The sequence below is a fragment of the Pristiophorus japonicus genome, chromosome 4 (genome assembly GCF_044704955.1).
Source record: "Pristiophorus japonicus isolate sPriJap1 chromosome 4, sPriJap1.hap1, whole genome shotgun sequence".
Lineage (NCBI taxonomy): Eukaryota > Metazoa > Chordata > Chondrichthyes > Pristiophoridae > Pristiophorus > Pristiophorus japonicus.
Genome location: NC_091980.1, coordinates 126,006,979 through 126,027,652, shown reverse-complemented (window position 1 = coordinate 126,027,652; position 20,674 = coordinate 126,006,979). Strand labels below are relative to the sequence as shown.

The 20,674-nt window shown below is 44.7% G+C and overlaps 1 protein-coding gene across 2 annotated transcripts in view; it reads left to right on the top strand.

The window, feature by feature from the left end:
• Positions 1–20,674, top strand: part of LOC139263058 (dedicator of cytokinesis protein 2-like) — a 770,661-nt gene that overhangs the window by 730,398 nt on the left and 19,589 nt on the right. For both annotated transcript variants that reach the window (XM_070878576.1, XM_070878575.1), the window contains exons 43-46: positions 4,032–4,116; positions 6,535–6,621; positions 10,263–10,439; positions 19,962–20,045. In XM_070878576.1, the coding sequence (XP_070734677.1) occupies positions 4,032–4,116; positions 6,535–6,621; positions 10,263–10,439; positions 19,962–20,045 (433 nt within the window). The remainder of the gene's footprint in view (positions 1–4,031; positions 4,117–6,534; positions 6,622–10,262; positions 10,440–19,961; positions 20,046–20,674) is intronic.

Sequence of the window (20,674 nt, the reverse complement as noted above, 5' to 3'; positions counted from 1 at the left end):
TGAGGAGTTGGGATCCAAATTAAAAAGTAAAACTTCAAAGGTAATAATCTCTGGATTGTTGCCTGAGCCACGTGCCAATTGGCACAGAGATAAGCAGATTAGAAGGTTAAATGCGTGGCTCAAAGAGTGGTGTGGGAGGCAGGGGTTTTGCTCCATGAGGCACTGGCACCAGTACTGGAGAAAGAGGGAGTTGTTCCGTTGGGACAGGCTCCACTTAAACCAGGCTGGAATCAGTGCCCAGGCGAATCAAATAACTAGGGCAGTTGACAGGGCTCTAAACTAATGAAGGGGTGGGAGAATTCAGGAAAGAGTAGATTTAAAAGCAGCAAGAGCAAAGTCAAGGCTCTAGAGCAGAGCAGAGTTTTCAAAGAAAGAAAGAAAGACTTACATTTATATAGCACCTTTCACGACCATCGGATATCTCAAAGCACTTTACAGCCAATTAAGTACTTTTGGCATGTAATCACTGTTGTAATTGGGAAACATGGCAGCCAATTTGTGCACAGCAAGCACCTACAAACAGCAATGTGATAATGACCAGATAATCTGTTTTTGTTATGTTGATTGAGGGATAAATATTGGCCACGACACTGGGGATAACTCCCTTGCTCTTCTTCAAAATAGTGCCATGGGATCTTTTATGTCGACCTGAAAGGACAGATGGGGCCTCAGTTTAATGTCTCATCCAAAAGATGGCACCTCCAACAGTGCAATGATTCCACAGCACTGCACTGGAGTGTCAGCCTAGATTTGTGTGCTCAAGTCCCTGGAGTGGGACTTGAACCCACAATCTTCTAACTCAGAAACAAGTGTGCTACCCACTGAGCCACAGCTGACACAAAGGGATAAAAATAAGCAGAGTGGGTCAGGAAGGGACAGAGAGAGTAACAAAAGTAATAGGGCATCAGTGACTAAGGTGACATCAGAGAAAAATAGAAAAAAGTCAAAGCTAAAGGCACTATATCTAGAATGTGCGAAGCATTTGCAATAAAATAGATTAATTAATAGTGCAGATAGAAATGAATAGGTTTGATCTAATAGCCATTACGGTGACGTGGGTGCAAAGTGACCAAGGTTGGGATCTGAATATTCCAGGATACCTAACTTTTAGAAGAGATAGGCAAATGGAAACGGAGAAGGGGTGGACCTGGTAATAAAGGATAAAGACAGTAGAGAGAAAAGATCTTAGCTTGGAAAATCAAGAAGTAGTTTGGGTGAAGCTAAGAAACAGCAAGGGGCAGAAAACATTGGTGGGAGTTGTTTATACGCCCCCAAACAGTACTTGTAATGTAGGTCAGAGTATAACTCAGGAAAGTAGAGATGCCTGTGACAAGGATAATACGGTAATCATGGCGGACGTTAATCTACATATAGACTAGGCAAACCAAGTTTGCAGTAATAGTATGGAGGACGAATTCATGGAATGTATACAAGATAGTTTTCTACATCAGTATGTTGAGGAACCAACTAAGGAACAGGCTATTTTAGATCTAGTATTGCGCAATGAGAAAGGGTTAATAAATAACCTTGTAGTAAAGGGACATTTAGGGAAGAGTGATCATAATATGATAGAATTTTATATTGAGTTTGAAAGTGATTTAGTAAAGTCCGAAACTAGGGTCTTAAACCTAAACAAAGCAAACTACATAGATATGAGGGGTGATTTGGCTAAAGTAGATTGGGAAATTCATCATCATCATAGGCAGTCCCTCGAACGAGGATGACTTTCTTCCACGAGTTCACAGGCGTTTCAATGAAGGACCTGATGTTCCAATCCTGAACTCCAATTGAGGGCGTGGAAGATGCCTGTGCGTGAATTTTTTTAACGTGTGGTGACCGTTGCACACCAGCCACCACACAGGCTTGACAGAGCTCAGCCTTTATCCAGTGGCAAGGGTTAACCAGGACGACTGGAGACCTGCTCTGCTGCACGGACCTAGCGCGCACACATATGGAAAACTACATTTAAAGGTATGATGGTAGACAAGCAATGGCATTTAAAGAATTAATAAATAATTTACCACAAATATACATTCCTTTAAGGCACAAAAACCCCACAGGGAAAGTGGTCCAATCGTGGCTGACAAGAGAAGTTAAAGTTAGTATCAGATCAAAGTGACAGACTTATAATGTTGCCTAAAATAGTAAGGAAAGACATACTTGTTTTAGAGGGAGTACAAGGAAGGTTCACTAGACGGGTTCCTGGGATGAGGGGATTGTCCTACGCAGAGAGATTGACTAGATTAGGCATATATTTTCTAGTGTTTAGAAGAATGAGAGATGATCTAATTGAAACATGTAACATTGTTAAGGGGCTTTACAGGGTTACTGCTGAGAAGGGAATGGTAGCATAGTGGTAATGTTACTGGATTAGTAATCCAGATACCTAGACTAATGATCAGGAGACAAGAGTTCAAATCCCACTATGACAGCTGGGGAATTTAAATTAAGTTAAATAAATCTGGAATTAAAAAGCTAGTATTAGTAAAGCTGACCATATAATTACCATGTAACTACTGGATTGTTGTAAAAACCTATCTGGTTCACTAATGTTCTATAGGGAAGGAAATCTGCTGTCCTTACCCGGTCTGGCCTATATGTGACTCCAGAGCAATGTGGTTGACTCTCAACTGCCCTCTGAAATGGCCCAGCAAGTCACCCAGATATCAAGGTGACAGCTTGCCACCTTTCCAAGGGCAATTATGGATGGGGCAATTAATGTTGGCCTTGCCAGTGATGCCCACATCCCATGAATGAATAAACAAAAATATGTTTTCCCTGACTGAGGAATCTGGAACACAGGATCACAATCTCAAAATAAAGGGTTGGTCATTTAGGACTGAAAGGAGGAGAAATTTCTTCACTCAAAGGATTGTGAATCCTTAGAATTCTCTACCCAGAAAACTGTGGATGTTCAGTTGTTGAGTCTATTCAAGATAGGGGTCGAGAATTGTTTGGGAACAAAGGGGATTAAGGGATATGGGAACAGTGTGGGAAGGTGCAGTTGAGGTAGGAGATCAGCCATAATCTTGTTAAATGGAGGAGCAGGCTGAAAGGGCCAAATGGCCTACTCCAGCTCCTACTTCTTATGTTCACTGTATGTACCCTTGTTCAAATGGTACACCTAAAGTTAAATGGTAACCCATCTATTAATGAAGCTAATACAAAAGAAAAATACTGTGGATGCTGGAATCTGAAATAAAAACAGAAAAAGCTGGAAATCGCAGCAGGTCAGGCAGCATCTGTAAAGAGAAACAGAGTTATGTTTCGGGTCTGTCACCCTTCGTCAGAATTGGAAAAGTTCGAGATATAACAGATTCTTAAGGAAGTGCAGTGGCAGTGAAAAGAGCATGGAAGGTGAGGAAAGAACAAAAGGGAAGGTCTGTGATAGGGTGGTTGGTAGAAGAGATTTGAGAGGCAAAAGGAATGATGGGCAAAAATTAGATGTTAATGGCATAAGTTAGGAAACAAAAGACGAGTCTAGATGGGGTGTGAATGGTGGAATCTTCACTAACTGCCATGGGAAAGAGAGAAAAAAAGGGGCGCGGTTTGTTTAAAAAGAAAAGGGAGGGAAGGGAAATAAAATATGGGCAGAGGCTATGGTCTGAAATTGTTGAACTCGATGTTGAGTCCAGAAGACTGTAAAGTGTCCAAACAAAAGATGAGATGCTATTCCTCGAGCTTGCGTTGAACTTCATTGGAACAGTGTAGGAGGCCAAGGACAGGGAGGTCAGATTGGGAGTTAAGCGGGGAATTTAAGGTACAGGCGACCGGAAGCTCAGGGTCACACTTACGGACTGAATGAAGGTGTTCTACAAAGTGATCACCCAATCTGCGTTTGGTCTCTTCAATGTAGAGGAGACCACATCGTGAGCAGCGGATACTGTATACTACATTGAAAGAAGTACAAGTAAATGGCTGTTGCCTTGTTAAAAGGAGAGGGGAGTTCAAGGTTAGTTATATGTTACTCTATGAGCATCTATAGTGTTATGCGTCATGTGTGAGTCACTTTGTGTCTTTGATTTTCCTAGCTTCTACAAGGCAAATTATGTGCAGAAGTTTCAGTACTCACGACCGGTCCGGAAGGGAACCGTGGATCCAGACAATGAATTTGCTGTAAGATATACATTTATTTTATTAATCTGAAATAAACAAAGCATCAAGAAAAGCAATATTGTTGTAATTATTCAGATTAAAGTGAGGCCTTTGTTTGGAGCATTAAATCTGGTCGTCACGAGTGAAAAGATGAGGTGCTGAGAAGAAAGCATTGCAAAGGGAAATGGAGAGGAAAAGATTTTCTCCTCCATTCTATTGGGGGCACCAGTTCATGTATTTATATTTTTTTCACAAGACTTGTGGCTATTATACTGTCATCAGGTGTGACACCCAAAAACCCCACAATTTTTATACATTGCGTTGGAAGTAAAACCAGGGGACGAGTCAAGCCACTTCTCTCCTGCATGCTCCAAGTTGCTCCTCTTTTACATCACTGGTCCCCTCGCTCTGCTGCTACAGAGATGATAAAGTGACATTATGGCCTACAGTAGAAGAAGTCATTTTGGTGCTCCATTTTTAGACCATTGCCGGTACAAACAGTGCCTGTATCATTCTGTCGAGACAGAGGGCATAGAAACATAGAAAATAGGTGCAGGAGTAGGCCATTTGGACCTTCGAGCCTGCACCGCCATTCAATAAGATCATGGCTGATCATTCCCTCAGGACTCCTTTCCTGCTTTCTCTCCATACCCCTTAATCCCCTTAGCCATAAGGGACATATCTAACTCCCTCTTGAATATATCCAATGAACTGGCATCAACAACTCTCTGTGGCAGGGAGTTCCATAGGTTAACAACTCTATGAGTGAAGAAGTTTCTTCTCATCTCAGTTCTTAATGGCCTACCCCTTATCCTAAGACCATGTCTCCTGGTTCTGGACTTCCCCAACATCGGGAACATTCTTCCCGTATCTAACCTGTCAACCTGTCCAGTCCCATCAGAATCTTATACGTTTCTATGAGATCCCCTCTCATCCTTCTAAACTCCATTGAATAAAGGCCCAGTTGATCCAGTCTCTCCTCATATGACAGTCCAGCCATCCCTGGAATCAGTCTTCTGAACCTTTGCTGCACTCCCTCAATAGCAAGAACATCCTTCCTCAGATTAGGAGACCAAAACTGCACACAATATTCCAGGTGAAGCCTCACAAAGGCCCTGTACAACTGCAGTAAGACCTCCCCGCTCCTATACTCAAATCCCCTAGCTATGAAGGCCAACATACCATTTGCCTTCTTCACCGCCTGCTGTACCTGCATGCCCACTTTCAGTGACTGATGAACCATGACACCCAGGTCTCGTTGCACCTCTCCTTTTCCTAATCTGCCGCCATCCAGATAATATTCTGCCTTTGTGTTTTTGCACCCAAAATGGATAACCTCACATTTATCCACATTATACTGCATCTGCCATGCATTTTCCCACTCACCTAACCTGTCCAAGTAACCCTGCAGCCTCTTAGCATCCTCCTCACAGCTTACACTGCCACCCAGTTTAGTGTCATCTGCAAACTTGGAGATATTACACTCAATTCCTTCATCTAAATCGTTAATGTATATTTTAAAGAGCTGGGGTCTCAGCACTGAGCCCTGCGGCACTCCATTAGTCACTGCCTGCCATTCTGAAAAGGACCCGTTTATTCCGACTTTCTGCTTCCTGTCTGCCAACCATTTCTCTATCCACATCAGTACATTACCCCCAATACCATGTGCTTTGATTTTGCACACCAATCTTTTGTGCGGGACCTTGTCAAAAGCCTTTTGAAAGTCGAAATACACCACATCCACTGGTTCTCCCTTGTCCACTCTGCTGGTCACATCCTCAAAAAATTCCAGAAGATTCATCAAGCATGATTTCCCTTTCATAAATCCATGCTGACTTGGACCTATCCTGTCACTGTTTTCCAAATGCGCTGTTATCTCATACTTAATGATTGATTCCAATATCTTCCCCACTACTGATGTCAGGCGAGCAGGTCTATAATTACCCGTTTTCTCTCTCCCTCCTTTTTTAAAAAGTGGTGTTACATTAGTTAACCTCCATTCCATAGGAACTGATCCAGAGTCGATAGACTGTTGGAAAATGATTACCAATGCATCCACTATTTCTAGGGCCACTTCCTTAAGTACTCTGGAATGCAGACTATCCAGCCCCAGAGATTTATCGGCCTTCAATCCCATCAATTTCCCTAACACAATTTCCCGCCTAATAAGGATATCCTTTAGTACCTCCTTCTCACTAGTCCTACTGTCCCCTTGTACAATCGGAAGGTTATTTGTGTCTTTCTTTGTGAAGTCAGAACCGAAGTATTTGTTCAATTAGTCTGCCATTTCTTTATTCCCCATTATAAATTCACCTGAATCCAACTGCAAGGGACCTACATTTGTCTTCACTAATCTTTTTCTCTTCACATATTTATAGTCACTATTTGAGAACATGGTATTCATTTATCCCATAAAAATCCATTTTTTATGTCTTACAGTCAATGTGGATCGAGAGGACCACCTTTGCCACTGCTTATAAATTACCTGGCATTCTGTGTTGGTTTGAAGTCAATTCCATCACTACTGTGAGTACAATATCCCTCAGAATGACACTAATGTATGAACTTGTTCTTAATGTGTGCTGTTGGGATTCAACCCTTGCCTTTTAATAGGAAACTCGACGCTCAACTGGTAACTGAGCCCGCAAAAATCCCAGGAATGACACAAGGTCAGCTCTGGAATCATTTGAATCCAAGTATACCCACTGTTACCATACCTGTGAGAGAGCACAGTCCTGCATTAGTGTGAATATACACACCAGCACTGTATCAGTGTGAGAATACACACCAGCACTGTATCAGTGTGAGAATACACACCAGCACTGTATCAGTGTGAGAATACACACCAGCATTGTATTAGTGTGAGAATACACACCAGTACTGTATTAGTGTGAGAATAAACACCAGTACTGTATTAGTGTGAGAATAAACACCAGTACAGATTGAACCTCTCTTATCCGGGACGCCCTTATCCGACACCACCCCTTGTCTGGCACCATTCCCGCTGCCGGGCGACACATGCGCAGACACTTCTCGGGGCCTGCCAGCCCGCCGACACTTCTCGGGACCCGCTGGGCCCGCTCAGGCCTCTGGCCTCTCCCCCACCAACCCCCCCTCCCCCACCGCCCATTGGGCCTCCCCTCTTCTGGCAAAATCCCTCATTCAGCACAGGCCAGGTCCCGAGGGTGCCGGGTAAGGGAGGTTCAACCTATACTATATTAGTGTGAGAATACAATTATTATGATTTATTCATATAGAATCCAATGGAATTAAGAGGAAAGTGGCGATTATGGATACCCAATTGGCTCAGTGACAGGAAGCAAAGAGTGGTGGTGGATGAATGTTTTTCAGACTGAGAGGTGGTTTTGCAGTGGTGTTCCCCAAGGGTCAATTTTGGGTCCATTAATTACTCTCTCTGATGCAAGTATATCCTTCCTTATTATCCGACCTGTGAGAGACTATCAGCAGCAGGTCGGGGCCATAAAAAGGAGCATCGAGCGGCGGCGTGGAGGCCCCGACCTGCAAGAAACCATCAGTGGCAGGTCGGGGCCATAAAAGGAGCGGCAAGCGGCGGACTGGGAGCAGCGTGGAGACATGCCACTACAAGGTACAACGCTAGCTTGTGCAGGAGTGCAACAGCAGTGAAGAGTGATGTCAGCAAGGTCCAGGTCGGGGACAGGTGCAGCAGGAGCGATGATATCGCGGCGAAGAACCGGCGAGAGACTGTGGAGGGATGTGATCGGGGCCCAGGGGAGGCGTGAGTTCGGGGCGAGGGGCCCAGGGGCAGCACGGACCAGCCCACACTACGATATATGAGCGCACTAGGTCTGTGCAGCAGACCAGGTCTCCAGTCGTCTTGCATAACCCTTGCCACTGGACCAAGACCTAGCTCTGTCAAGCCCGTGTGGTGGCTGGTGTGCAACGGCCACCACACGTTAAAAAAATCCACGCACAGGCATCTTCTGCCCTTGAGGATTTAGTTCGGGTTCTTCTTTCGAAATACCTGTGAACTCAAACTTTTTTTTTGGCGTGGAAACAATTAATCCTCTTTTCGAGGGACCGCCTATGATGATGTACAATTTTTATAAATGACCTAGACTCAGGTGTAGGGAGCAGCATTATAAAGTTTGCAGATCAATCCAAACTTAACCATGTAGTACATAAGATCATAAGAACATAAGAAATAGGAGCAGGAGTAGGCCATTTGGCCACTCGAGCCTGCTCCGTCATTCAATAATATCATGGCTGATCTGATCATGGCCTCAGCTCCACTTCCCTGCCCGTTTCCCATAACCCTTTACTCCCTTATCACTCAAAAATCTGTCTATCTCCACCTTAAATATATTCAATAACAGCCTCCACAGCTCTCTGGGGCAGAGAATTCAACAGATTTTTAACCCTCTGAGAGAAGAAATTCCTCCTCCTCTCAGTTTTAAATGGGCGACCCCTTATTCTAAAACTATGCTCCCTAGTTCTAGATTCCCCCAGGAGGGGAAACATCCTTTCTCATTTACCTAGTTGAGCCCCCTCATTATCTTATATGTCTCAATAAGATCACCTCTCATTCTTCTGAACTCCAATGAGTACAGGCCCAACCTGTTCAACCTTTCTTCATAAGTCATCTCCTTCATCTCAGGAATAAACAGAGTAAACCTTCTCTGAACTGCCTCCAATGCAAGTATATCCTTCCTTAATTAAGACCAAAACTGTACTCAGTACTCTAGGTGTGGCCTCATCAATACCCTGTACAGTTGTAGCAGCATGTCTCTGCTTTTATACTCTATCCCCCTTGCAATAAAGGCTAACATTCTATTTGCCTTCCTGATTACTTGCTGTACCTGCATACTAACTTTTTGTGTTTCATGCACAAAAGCCCCAGATCCCCATGTACTGCAGCATTTTGTAATTTTTCTCCATTTAAATAATAATTAGCTTTTTTATTTTTTCTGCCAAAGTGGATAACCTCACACTTCCCCACATTATACTCTATCTGACAAATTTTTGCCCACTCACTTAACCTGTCTATATCCCTTTGCAGATTTTTTGTGTACTCCTCACAACTTGTTTTCCCATCCATCTTTGTATCATCAGCAAACTTGGCTACATTACACTCGGTCCCTTCATCCAAATCATTAATATAGATTGGAAATAGTTGAGGCGCCAGAATCGATCCATGCAGCACCCCACTAGCTACTGTTTGCCAATTTATCCCGACTCTCTGTTTTCTGTTATTTAGCCAGTGCATCTTGTAGATGGTACACACTACAGCCATAGTGCACATAGTGGAGGGAGTGAATGTTTAAGGTGGTGGATGGGGTTCCAATCAAGAGGGCTGTTCTATTATGGATGGTGTTGAGCTTCTTGAGTATTGTTGGAGTTGCACTCATCCAGGCAAGTGGAGAGTATTCCATCACACTCCTGACTTGTGCCTTGTAGTTGGTGGAAAAGCATTGGGGACTCAGGAGGTGGGCCACTTGCCACAGAATACCCAGCCTCTGATCTGCTCTTGTAGCCACAGTATTTATGTGACTGGTCCAGTTAAGTTTCTGGTCAATGGTGACACCCAGTATGTTGATAGTAAGGAATTCAATGATGGTATTGCTGTTGAATGTCAAGACGAGGTGGTTAGACTCTCTTCTGGAAAATGATGATTGACTGGCACTTATGTGGCACGAATGTTACTTGTTGGTTGACGTTGTACAACTGACAGATTTGTTTTTGCAAACTTGCATCAGATGGTCTGAGGTGTAGTTAAGACCTACGCTGGTCGAAACTCTCCTTTTCGTGTAAACCCTTGTGTTTTTATCGGCCGAAGATTCCCTTTGAATCTCAATAGCCTAAGGGTCTGAAGACAATTGCAACACACTTCATGCCACTTAGCTGAAATTAGTTAATTCAGCTTTGAACAGGGATTCCTTCCTGATCTCTATGGCTGAGCTCCACTCTACACAGTGCATTTATCCAGTGAGGCATTAGGGAGCATCATAGCCCCTTTGAGAGCTGTGCAGACTACAACACATTTTCCTCAAACCAAAGGATACAGAAATTATTGACGTGAGTTAATCTTGGATAAGGAGTTCCTAGATCTTTCTTTCTTGAGTGATTCCTTCTGCATTTCCTATTGTAAAGAGTAAAATCCCAGCAACAATTTATTTTTGTTATTACAGAGCACCATCAGCCCCCTGGAAAATGCAATCGAAACAATGGAGAAAACCAATGAGAAGATCCTTACCTTGATCAACCAATACCAGAGGGATGACCACCTTCCCATCAACCCTCTCTCCATGTTGCTCAACGGTATCGTGGATCCAGCGGTCATGGGTGGATTTGCTAAATATGAGAAGGTAAAGAGGACGTTGATTTATTTATTCATGACTTTAACAGCTAAGAGTCAAAACCAGCACAAGATGTAATTCCAACAGGGTCCGCTCCAATTAAGAATCCTCACTCGAGAGGAGTGCAAATCAAGAAAGGGGTAGAACACAATAAGGCCAAATCTGCGACCAACACTCTCATCTGCTCGGCTCCATACTTATACTGTGTCTGTGTGAGAGTATGCATCTGTACTGTGTCTGTGTGAGAGTACGCACCTGTACTGTATCAGTGTGAGATTATACACCTGTACTGTATCAGTGTGACATTATACACCTGTACTGTATCAGTGTGACATTATACACTTGTACTGTATCAGTATGACATTATATACCTGTACCGTATCAGTCTGACATTATACACCAGTACTGTATCAGTTGATATTATACACCTGTACTATATCAGTGTGAGATTATACACCTGTACTGTATCAGTGTGACATTATACACTTGTACTGTATCAGTGTGACATTATATACGTATACCTATCAGTATAATATTATATACCTGTACCATATCAGTCTGACATTATACACCTGTACCATATCAGTCTGACATTATACACCTGAACTGTATCAGTATGACATTATATACCTGTACCATATCAGTCTGACATTATACACCAGTACTGTATCAGTATGACATTATACACTTGTACTGTATCAGTGTGAGATTATACACCTGTACTGTATCAGTGTGACATTATAGAAACATAGAAACATAGAAAATAGGTGCAGGAGTAGGCCATTCGGCCCTTCTAGCCTGCACCGCCATTCAATGAGTTCATGGCTGAACATTCAACTTCAGTACCCCATTCCTGCTTTCTCACCATACCCCTTGATCCCCCTAGCAGTAAGGACTTCATCTAACTCCTTTTTGAATATATTTAGTGAATTGGCCTCAACAACTTTCTGTGGTAGAGAATTCCACAGGTTCACCACTCTCTGGGTGAAGAAGTTCCTCCGCATCTCGGTCCTAAATGGCTTACCCCTTATCCTTAGACTGTGACCTCTGGTTCTGGACTTCCCCAACATTGGGAACATTCTTCCTGCATCTAACCTGTCTAACCCCGTCAGAATTTTATATGTTTCTATGAGGTCCCCTCTCATTCTTCTGAACTCCAGTGAATACAAGCCCAGTTGATCCAGTCTTTCTTGATAGGTCAGTCCCGCCATCCCGGGAATCAGTCTGGTGAACCTTCGCTGCACTCCCTCAATAGCAAGAATGTCCTTCCTCAGGTTAGGAGACCAAAACTGTACACAATACTCCAGGTGTGGCCTCACCAATGCCCTGTACAACTGTAGCAACACCTCCCTGCCCCTGTACTCAAATCCCCTTGCTATGAAGGCCAACATGCCATTTGCTTTCTTAACCGCCTGCTGCACCTGCATGCCAACCTTCAATGACTGATGTACCATGACACCCAGGTCTCTTTGCACCTCCCCTTTTCCTAATCTGTCACCATTCAGATAATAGTCTGTCTCTCTGTTTTTACCACCAAAGTGGATAACCTCACATTTATCCACATTATACTTCATCTGCCATGCATTTGCCCACTCACCTAACCTATCCAAGTCGCTCTGCAGCCTCACAGCATCCTCCTCGCAGCTCACACTGCCACCCAACTTAGTGTCATCCGCAAATTTGGAGATACTACATTTAATCCCCTCATCTAAATCATTAATGTACAGTGTAAACAGCTTGTACTGTATCAGTGTGACATTATATACATATACCGTATCAGTATAACATTATATACCTGTACCGTATCAGTCTGACATTATACACCTGAACTGTATCAGTATGACATTATACACCTGTACTGTATCAATGTGACATTATACACCTGTACTTTAAAAGGCCTCTAGGAACAGAGAAACCCGGAGGTGTGTGAAAAGGTTGTTAAAAAAGCATGAGGGATCCTTGACTTTATTAAAAAATGGAATAGAGTAAAAAAGCAAGGAAGTTATGCTGAACCTTTATAGAACACCAGTTAGTCCTCAGCTGGAGTATTGTGTTCAATTCTGGGCACCACACTTTCGGAAGAATGTCAAGGCCTTAGAGAGGGTGCAGAGGAGAGTTGCTGGAACGGTACCAGGGATCAAGGACATCTGTTATCTAGAGAGACTGGACAAGCTGGGGTTGTGCTCCTTAGAGGAGAGAAGGTGAAGAGGAGATTTGATAGAGGTGTTGAAAATATGAATGGTTTTGATACAGTAAATAAGAAGAAACTGTTTACAGTGGCAGAAGGGTCGGTAACAAGAGGACCCAGATTTAAGGTGATTGGCAAAAGAACCAGGGACAACACGAGGAAATCTTTTTTAAAATGGTGAGTTGTTGAGATCTGGAATGCACAGCCCGAAAGGGTGGTGGAAGCAAAGTCAGTCGTAACTTTGAAAAAAGAATTGGATAAACACTTGGGGGTAGAAATTGCCCGCACCTGAAATAGGGCACTCCCACCCTGTTTCGATGTTTTTTACCGCAGCTGCAGTTCAGGTTGCCTTGAATGACATTCGACTCTTTGTTGTTTTTTTTCCCTTGGATCTGGAAGTCGCTCTTCATGGGGGCGGTGACAACACTTGAGGGGCAGAAGTTGGTGGGGGGGTGGGAAGGGGGCTCAGATGCCGCCGCGTCACCACAGCTCTCCCTTTCACAAAGGGGAGAGCCTCTGCGATTTTAAAACTTCGACCCACTGGGCCAACAGCCTGCCAGCCAAGAGGGGATGCCAGGCTGCCTGTTGGCGGCCCAGCTGAACCTGGGGGCATAATTGTTGGGCCGACCTGGCAGTCGGCCGACAAAAAAAAACCATGGCAGCATCAGTGCGTCCTCCCCTTTAAGGAAAGTCACACCGCCGTTACAGAAGGCCACAGCCTCACTGGACCACCAGGAATAAAACAAGTTTTGGCACCGCCGTGCAGGCTGAAGATTTTCAGAGGGGAATGTTGCCATCGTGGGGAACATCGGCGCTGCGCACGGTGATGGCGCGCTTACCACAGATTGGCAGCAGCAGAGCGGTAAGCGGGGGGGGGGGGGGGGGAATCGGAGCAAAACTCGGAAGGGCAATTGGGCTATCAGCGGCCATTCCACCAAAAATCGGTGGCCATTTCACTCCGCAGCATGGCCGCTGATTTGCGGTGCTAACAGGCCTTAAGGAGAGGGGCAATTTCACTCTCTTGATTTGCAGGGCTATGGGGAAAGAGAAAGTTAGTCGGATTATTTGGATAGCTCTACCAAAGAGCTGGTATGGGCAAGGTGCACAGAATGGCTTGCTTCTGTGCTGTATTATTCTATCATTACTCTCTCTCACCCTGACCGTTGCCCCTGGCACAGCCCTCATCTTTGTTCCCTTTAGTCCAAGGGACGCAGACCTGAATGGATATGGCAGACCACTGGTTTAGCAATTCACTGCCAGATCTGCTCTTGTCTGCCAAGATTTCTCATTATTCCAGAATCATTCTGAAATGCATAGATAAACCTCAGCTTCTGTTCTCCACTGCTAACCATCTTCTTAAACCCCTCTCCCCAATCTCCACCCTCAACTCTGACAATGTGTGAGATTATACATCAGTGCAATATGAGTGATTAAAAAAAATCTAAATTTTAGATATAAAATATTTTAATTTGTGATTGTTTATATTATTTTGAAACAAAATGTGCAAAAGAGGAAATAAGTAGCACTTGTTGGAAAGTTGAATAGCCGACATTTTAAGAACTGTCTTTCAGCACCGATTGAGTTTGAAAACATACTCACAGGCATAATGTAAACAGTCTTGGATAAAATGTTTTTCTCTTGATATGAGCTGTTAAACGTTATTGATTGCACGTAAGGCTGGGCAGGTGTATACAGATAGAGACAGATGAGGACAGTGCAGCAATAGTTTCTTTCATGCCTCATTAAAGAGAGAATAAGATCCTATTGTAAATGATCAAAAATATGTAATGTAAAAATACATCAAATGTCCCATTAATGTTCAGAGAGCAGATGCCACAGGAGCACTGAAAGAACATGACAGGGATTGGTTAAGAAGTTAGCAGTGAAAGAAGGATTAGAGGGATACTATAACAGATAGAATGCATCTAACCCTCTGACACAATATATATTAACTTAAAGGGGGACTTTCACTCTTGGTGTTCTAACTAAGCATGGGTCATGTCAAGCAATGCAATTGGACTGAGGCGCCTAGTGATTTAAAACAGTCCCCCCCCCCCCGCTGTCCCTCCTCCCCTACAGAACTATCATCATACTGCTATATCTCAAATGTTACTGAGTACTGTAGAGTTGAGTAAGTGTGACCTAAGTCTCTTTATTCTGACTCCAGAGTGTTAGCACAGCATGGGAGGCCTGCTTATATATAGTGCTCCCAAGGGATGCTGGGATCCCTTGGTACTCCAACAGATGCACCCTCTGGTGGTGGTAGAATGCTGGTTACAAGGTGTTGTATACATAACATCATTCCCCCCACCAAAGTCAATAGTACACTTATTTACAGGGTGATAAAATCTGGGGCTTTCCGCTCCTGAGTCGACCGTCTCGGTACAAACACAGGTGCAGGTGAGTTGGTTGGGCCTTCGCTGGACTGCTGCGCAGCTGGCCTTTCTGGGGATGATGCGTTCAGCTTCGTGGTCAACCGTGATGTCGGTTGCCACTTGTGTGTGTATCGGAGGGTCGAAGTTGGTGGTGTCCTCTTCAGGTTGCTCGTGGCTGCCTGTGAATGGTAGTTTGGTTTGGTCCAAATACTTTCTGCAAGTTAGCCCATTTGCAAGTTTGACCTCAAACATCCTACTCCCTTCTTTGGCTACGACAGTGCCAGCAAGCCATTTCAGACCATGTCCATAGTTGAGTACAAATACAGGGTCACTTACTTCAATATCGCATGACAAATTTGCGCAATCATGGTACATGCTTTGTTGATGCCGCCTGCCCTCGACATGATCATGGAGATCAGGGTGGACTAAAGAGAGCCTTGTTTTGAGTGCCCTTTTCATGAGTAGTTCGGCAGGAGGAACCTCGGTGAGCAAGTGGGGTCTGGTGCGGTAGCTGAGCAGGTCTCGGGACAGGCGGGTCTGCAGAGAGCATCCGACACGCGTTTCAAGCTTTGCTTTATGGTTTGGACTGCCCGTTCTGCCTGGCAGAACGTGCTTGATCTCATTGCGGGTCTTGAATTCCTTGAATTCGATGCTAGTAAAGCACGGCCCATTGTCGTTGACAAGGACATCAGGCAGGCCATGTGTGGCAAATATGGCTCGTAGGCTTTCGATGGTGACAGTGGACCTGCTTACAGCCATTATTACACTCTCAATCCATTTTGAATAAGCATCCACACAACCAAAAACATTTTGCCTAGAAACGGGCCAGCGAAGTCAACGTGGATCCTAGACCATGGTTTGGAGGGCCATGACCACAAACTTAGCGGTGCCTCCCTGGGTACATTGCTCAATTGAGAGCAAGTGTTGCTTTGGCGCACACAAGACTCCAAATCTGAGTCGATGTCGGGCCACCACATATGGGATCTGGCTATAGCTTTCATCATAACTATGCCTGGTGGGGTACTGTGTAGGTCACGCATGAACATTTCCCTGTCTTTCTTAGGCAATTACCCCAGAAAAAACAGTCCGCCTGCATGGACATTTCGTCTTTGCGCTGCTGAACTGGCTTGATCTCTTCATGCATCTCCGCTGGGACAATGGACCAGCTCCCAAGGAGGACACAGTTTTTTACAAGGGGCAGTAAAGGATCCTGGCTGGTCCAGGTCCTGATCTGGCGGGATGTAACGGGTGCCGTGATTCTTCTCCCTAAGAACTCAACCTCTGGCGCCAGGAAAACACACTTCGAGCGTTTCAACCTGAGTCCCACACGATCTAGCCAACTTCGAACCTCTTCCAGGTTCTGCAAGTGTTCAATGGTGTGTGATCAATATGTCGTCCTGTGATCAATATGTCATCCTGGAAAACCACGGTGCGCGGGACTGACTTTAGCAGACGGGTGTAACGGTGGTGGGCAATGGTAGCAGACTGAGAGCATCAGCGCAGTTCTCTGTGCCTGGGCTGTGGCTAATTACATAGTTATATGAAGACAGCGTGTGCGCCCATATTTGCATGTGAACAGATGCATTGGTATTAATACCTTTGCTCTCTATGAATAGCGAAATGAGCTGCTTTTGGTCAGTTTCTAACTCGAGCTTAAGCCCAAACAGATACTGGTGCATTTTTTTCAGCCCGTAAACGCATGCCAGAGCTTCTTTTTCAACATGGTGTAGGGCTTTTCGTCCTTGGACAAACTCCTGGACGCATAAGCGATCAGTTGCAATGTTCCCAATTCGTTTGCTTGTTGTAACGTACACCCGATCCCGTACAAAGATGCATCGCAAGCTGGCACTAAACGTTTACATGGGTCATACAGAACAAGCTGTTGGAACATAACAGATTTCTGGCTTTCTCAAAAGCAGTCTCTTGTGATTTCCCCCATACCCAGTCATCTCCCTTGTGTAGCAACACATGTAGAGGTTCTAGCAAGGTGCTTAACCCGGGTAGGAAATTACCAAAATAATTGAGGAGTCCCAGAAATAACCGCAGCTCCATCACATTCTGTGGTCTCAGCGCATTCTTGATGGCCTCCGTCTTGGCATCGGTTGGTCTGATTCCGTCTGCCGTGATTCTTCTCCCTAAGAACTCAACCTCTGGCGCCAGGAAAACACACTTCGAGCGTTTCAACCTGAGTCCCACACGATCTAGCCAACTTCGAACCTCTTCCAGGTTCTGCAAGTGTTCAATGGTGTGTGATCAATATGTCGTCCTGTGATCAATATGTCATCCTGGAAAACCACGGTGCGCGGGACTGACTTTAGCAGACTCTTCATGTTCCTTTGAAAAATAGCCGCGGCCGATTGAATCCCAAACGGGCATTTATTGTAGATGAACAGACCTTTGTACGTATTGATGCAGGTGAGGTCTTTCGAAGATTCCGCCAGCTCCTGTGTCATGTAGGTCGAGGTCAGGTCCAACTTGGTGAACGTCTTCCCTCCTGCCAGCGTCGCAAATAGGTCATCTGCCTTGGGTAGCGGGTACTGGTCCTGCATCGAAAATCGGTTAACCGTTACGTTATAGTCCCCACAAATTCTGACCGTGCCATCGCCCTTGAGAACCGGAACAATCAGACTGGCCCACTCATTGAACTCAACCGGCGCAATGATGCCCTCTCGTTGCAACCTGTCCAGCTCGATCTCCACTTTCTCTCGCATCGTGTATGACACCGCACGTGCCTTGTGGTGGATGGGTCGTGTACCAGGAACCAAGTGGATCTCCATCTTCGCCCCAGAGAATTTTCTGATATGGCTCAAACAACGACGGGAGCATGCTCAAAACCTGGGCACATGAGGCCTCGTCGACGGACGAGAGCGGTCGGTTGTCGTCCCAGTTCCAGCGGATTTTTCCCAGCCAGCTTTTGCCGAACAGTATGGGGCCATCTCCTGGTACAATCCATAGTGGTAGTTCATGCACCGCTCCATCATAGGAGAGTTTTACTGCTGCACTGCCAATTACAGGGATTAGCTCTTTAGTGTAAGTTCTTAGCTTGGTGTGAATAGGGCTCAGCTTGGGCCTTTGTGCCTTGTTGCACCACAGCCTCTCGAAGGCCTTTTTGCTCATGATAGACTGATTTGCACCTGTGTCCAATTCCATGGATACTGGAATTCCATTCAGTTCAACTTTTAACATGGTCGATGGACATTTCGTGGTGCAGGTGTGTACCCCGTACATTTCTGCCTCCTCAGTTAGCGTCTCTAGTTCAATTTGATCCACCATGGATTGGTCTTCCTCTGCAATGTGGTGGTTTGCAGGATTTGCAGCTCGTCTGCACATTTGCTGGAGGTATTCCATTGTTCCACAGCCTTTGCACACATAATGTTTGAAGCGGCATTGATGGGCTCGATGATCAGCTCTGCAGCGCCAACAACGTGTATATTGCCTCGCATTCACACTTGATGGCAGACTCTGAGTCATCTGAGGTCATGCAGCTGCAGGCGTGTACATTTTGCCATATGCATTCCTGTCTGAAAATGATGTTATTTTGTGTACAGTACTTGCCGATGCATCTTTATGCTGCAAAATTTGTTTGGTGTTATCACTGCTGGACATAAATGCCTGGGCTATCGTTATGGCTTTGCTCAGATTCGGTGTTTCAACAGTCATAGTTTGCGAAAGATAACCTCATGGCCAATGCCAAGCACAAAAACGTCTCTTAGTATTTGCTCCAGGAATCCACTGAATTCGCAATGTCCTGCAAGGCGCCTTAGTTCGGCGACGTAGCTCGCCACTTCCTGGCCTTCAGACCATTGACATGTATAAAATCGATATCTTGTCATCAGAATGCTCTCCTTCGGATTTAGGTGCTCCCGGACAAGTGTACACAGTTCTTCATACGATTTGGTTGTTGGTTTCACCAGAGCAAGAAGATTCTTCATGAGGCCATAGGTTGTTGCCCCGCAGACGGTGAGGAGGATTGACCTTTGTTTGGCAGCGTTCTCATTTCCTTCCAGCTCATCAGCCATGAAGTATTGGTCGAGTCGCTCCACGAAGGATTCCCAATCATCACCCTCTGAGAATTTCTCCAGGATACCAGCAATTCTCTGCATTTTCACGTGATGGTTCGTTATCTATTACTCGTTGCCAGTTGTTATATCTCAAATAAAGCAATGTGACTGAGTACTGTATACTTGAGTAAGTGCGACCTTAGTCTCTTTATTCTGACTCCAGAGTGCTGGTACAGCATGAGAGACCTGCTTATATGCTGTGCTCCCAAGGGATGCTGGGATCCTTTGGGACTCCAACAGATGCGCTCTCTGGTGGCGGTAGAATGCTGGTTACAAGGTGTTGCATACATAACCAGCAAAAGCAGCCAAACACCTTCACAAAAAAAAACTGGCACTGCCCAAAATAAATTAACAGCATATCAACGACCCTGAATATAAGCTTAAGATACGTGGAAACAAGTAATTACACTGCACAGTGAGACAGGGCCATGTGACTTCAGCTATAGAAATATCCAACATTGCCTCACTAATATTAAAAGAAATACTCCATAAGTATCTGAAAGCTTGAATGGGAGATAGAAGTGCGAAAGGCACAAGATATTTTGGGGGGAAGAGCAGGTATAAACACCCCCAAAAAACTTGTTTTTTTTCATGCATTTACCAGGATTTTGGAATGTGCAATGGACATGGATATTGACTATTTTTGATGTTAAGGGACATTTGCTGAATTTTATTGAAAACAACCCTCTATTTGCCATTTTGAGGATGAATTTAATCTCTTTGAGGTTTTTTTCTCCCAGTGACTATGAAAAACAAAAAGTTCAAATGACTTTTTACAAAAATATGCCTATTCACAAATTGGCAGTTTGAACCCTGTATCTGACTGCCAACACGGACAGCTGGCAATTATTTAAGTGGAATGCAATGTTTGGTTGTGACTCTGTGTTTAATTGCTGCACCTTTTCAGGCTTTCTTCACGGAGGTCTACTCACGAGAGCACCGAGAAGATTGGGAAAAACTGGCTCGACTCAAGGATCTCATAGCATGGCAGGTAAGAACGGCACATTGATCCCGGTGGACCAAACCCATTCCCGCTCTCCATACAGAATCCCAACACACAAACCCATTCCCGCTCTCCGTATAGATTATGCTCAAAAATCCCTGTGTAATCCAGTGTCCAATCAAAACAGAGATACTAACAAAATGCAAATTGATGCTGTTACTTGCGGACTCCCATCAGTAGGTCATTTGCTGTCAAACCGCCAGCATACCTGCTCCAGTGGAGATGCTGACTAGTTTTGTGGCACTAGTTTGCATTTATGTCCTTGGTACCTGCAAATATTTCTTCAACAGTGTCCTCACATTGGTCCACCATTGACTCTAGCAAAGCTCCTCGATGTAATGATGCCATTACTCTCAATATCATTGTAGAATTCCAGTAGTCCCATCCCTGCACGGCTGCTATTGATGAGTACAGTATCGTGGGTAAGGATTCGCAGATGATAAAATTACACCAAATTATGTGAATTGATATGGGTGATTTGGAATTGAATCCTCAACCAACTCAATACAAACAGGACATAAGTGGGCATCTTAGGGTTGGACTAACTTTGGTTGGACGTATCGTATTCCTGAAGGTTTCATCACTTGACCTCCGCTCCACCCAGTCAAACAGCCTTT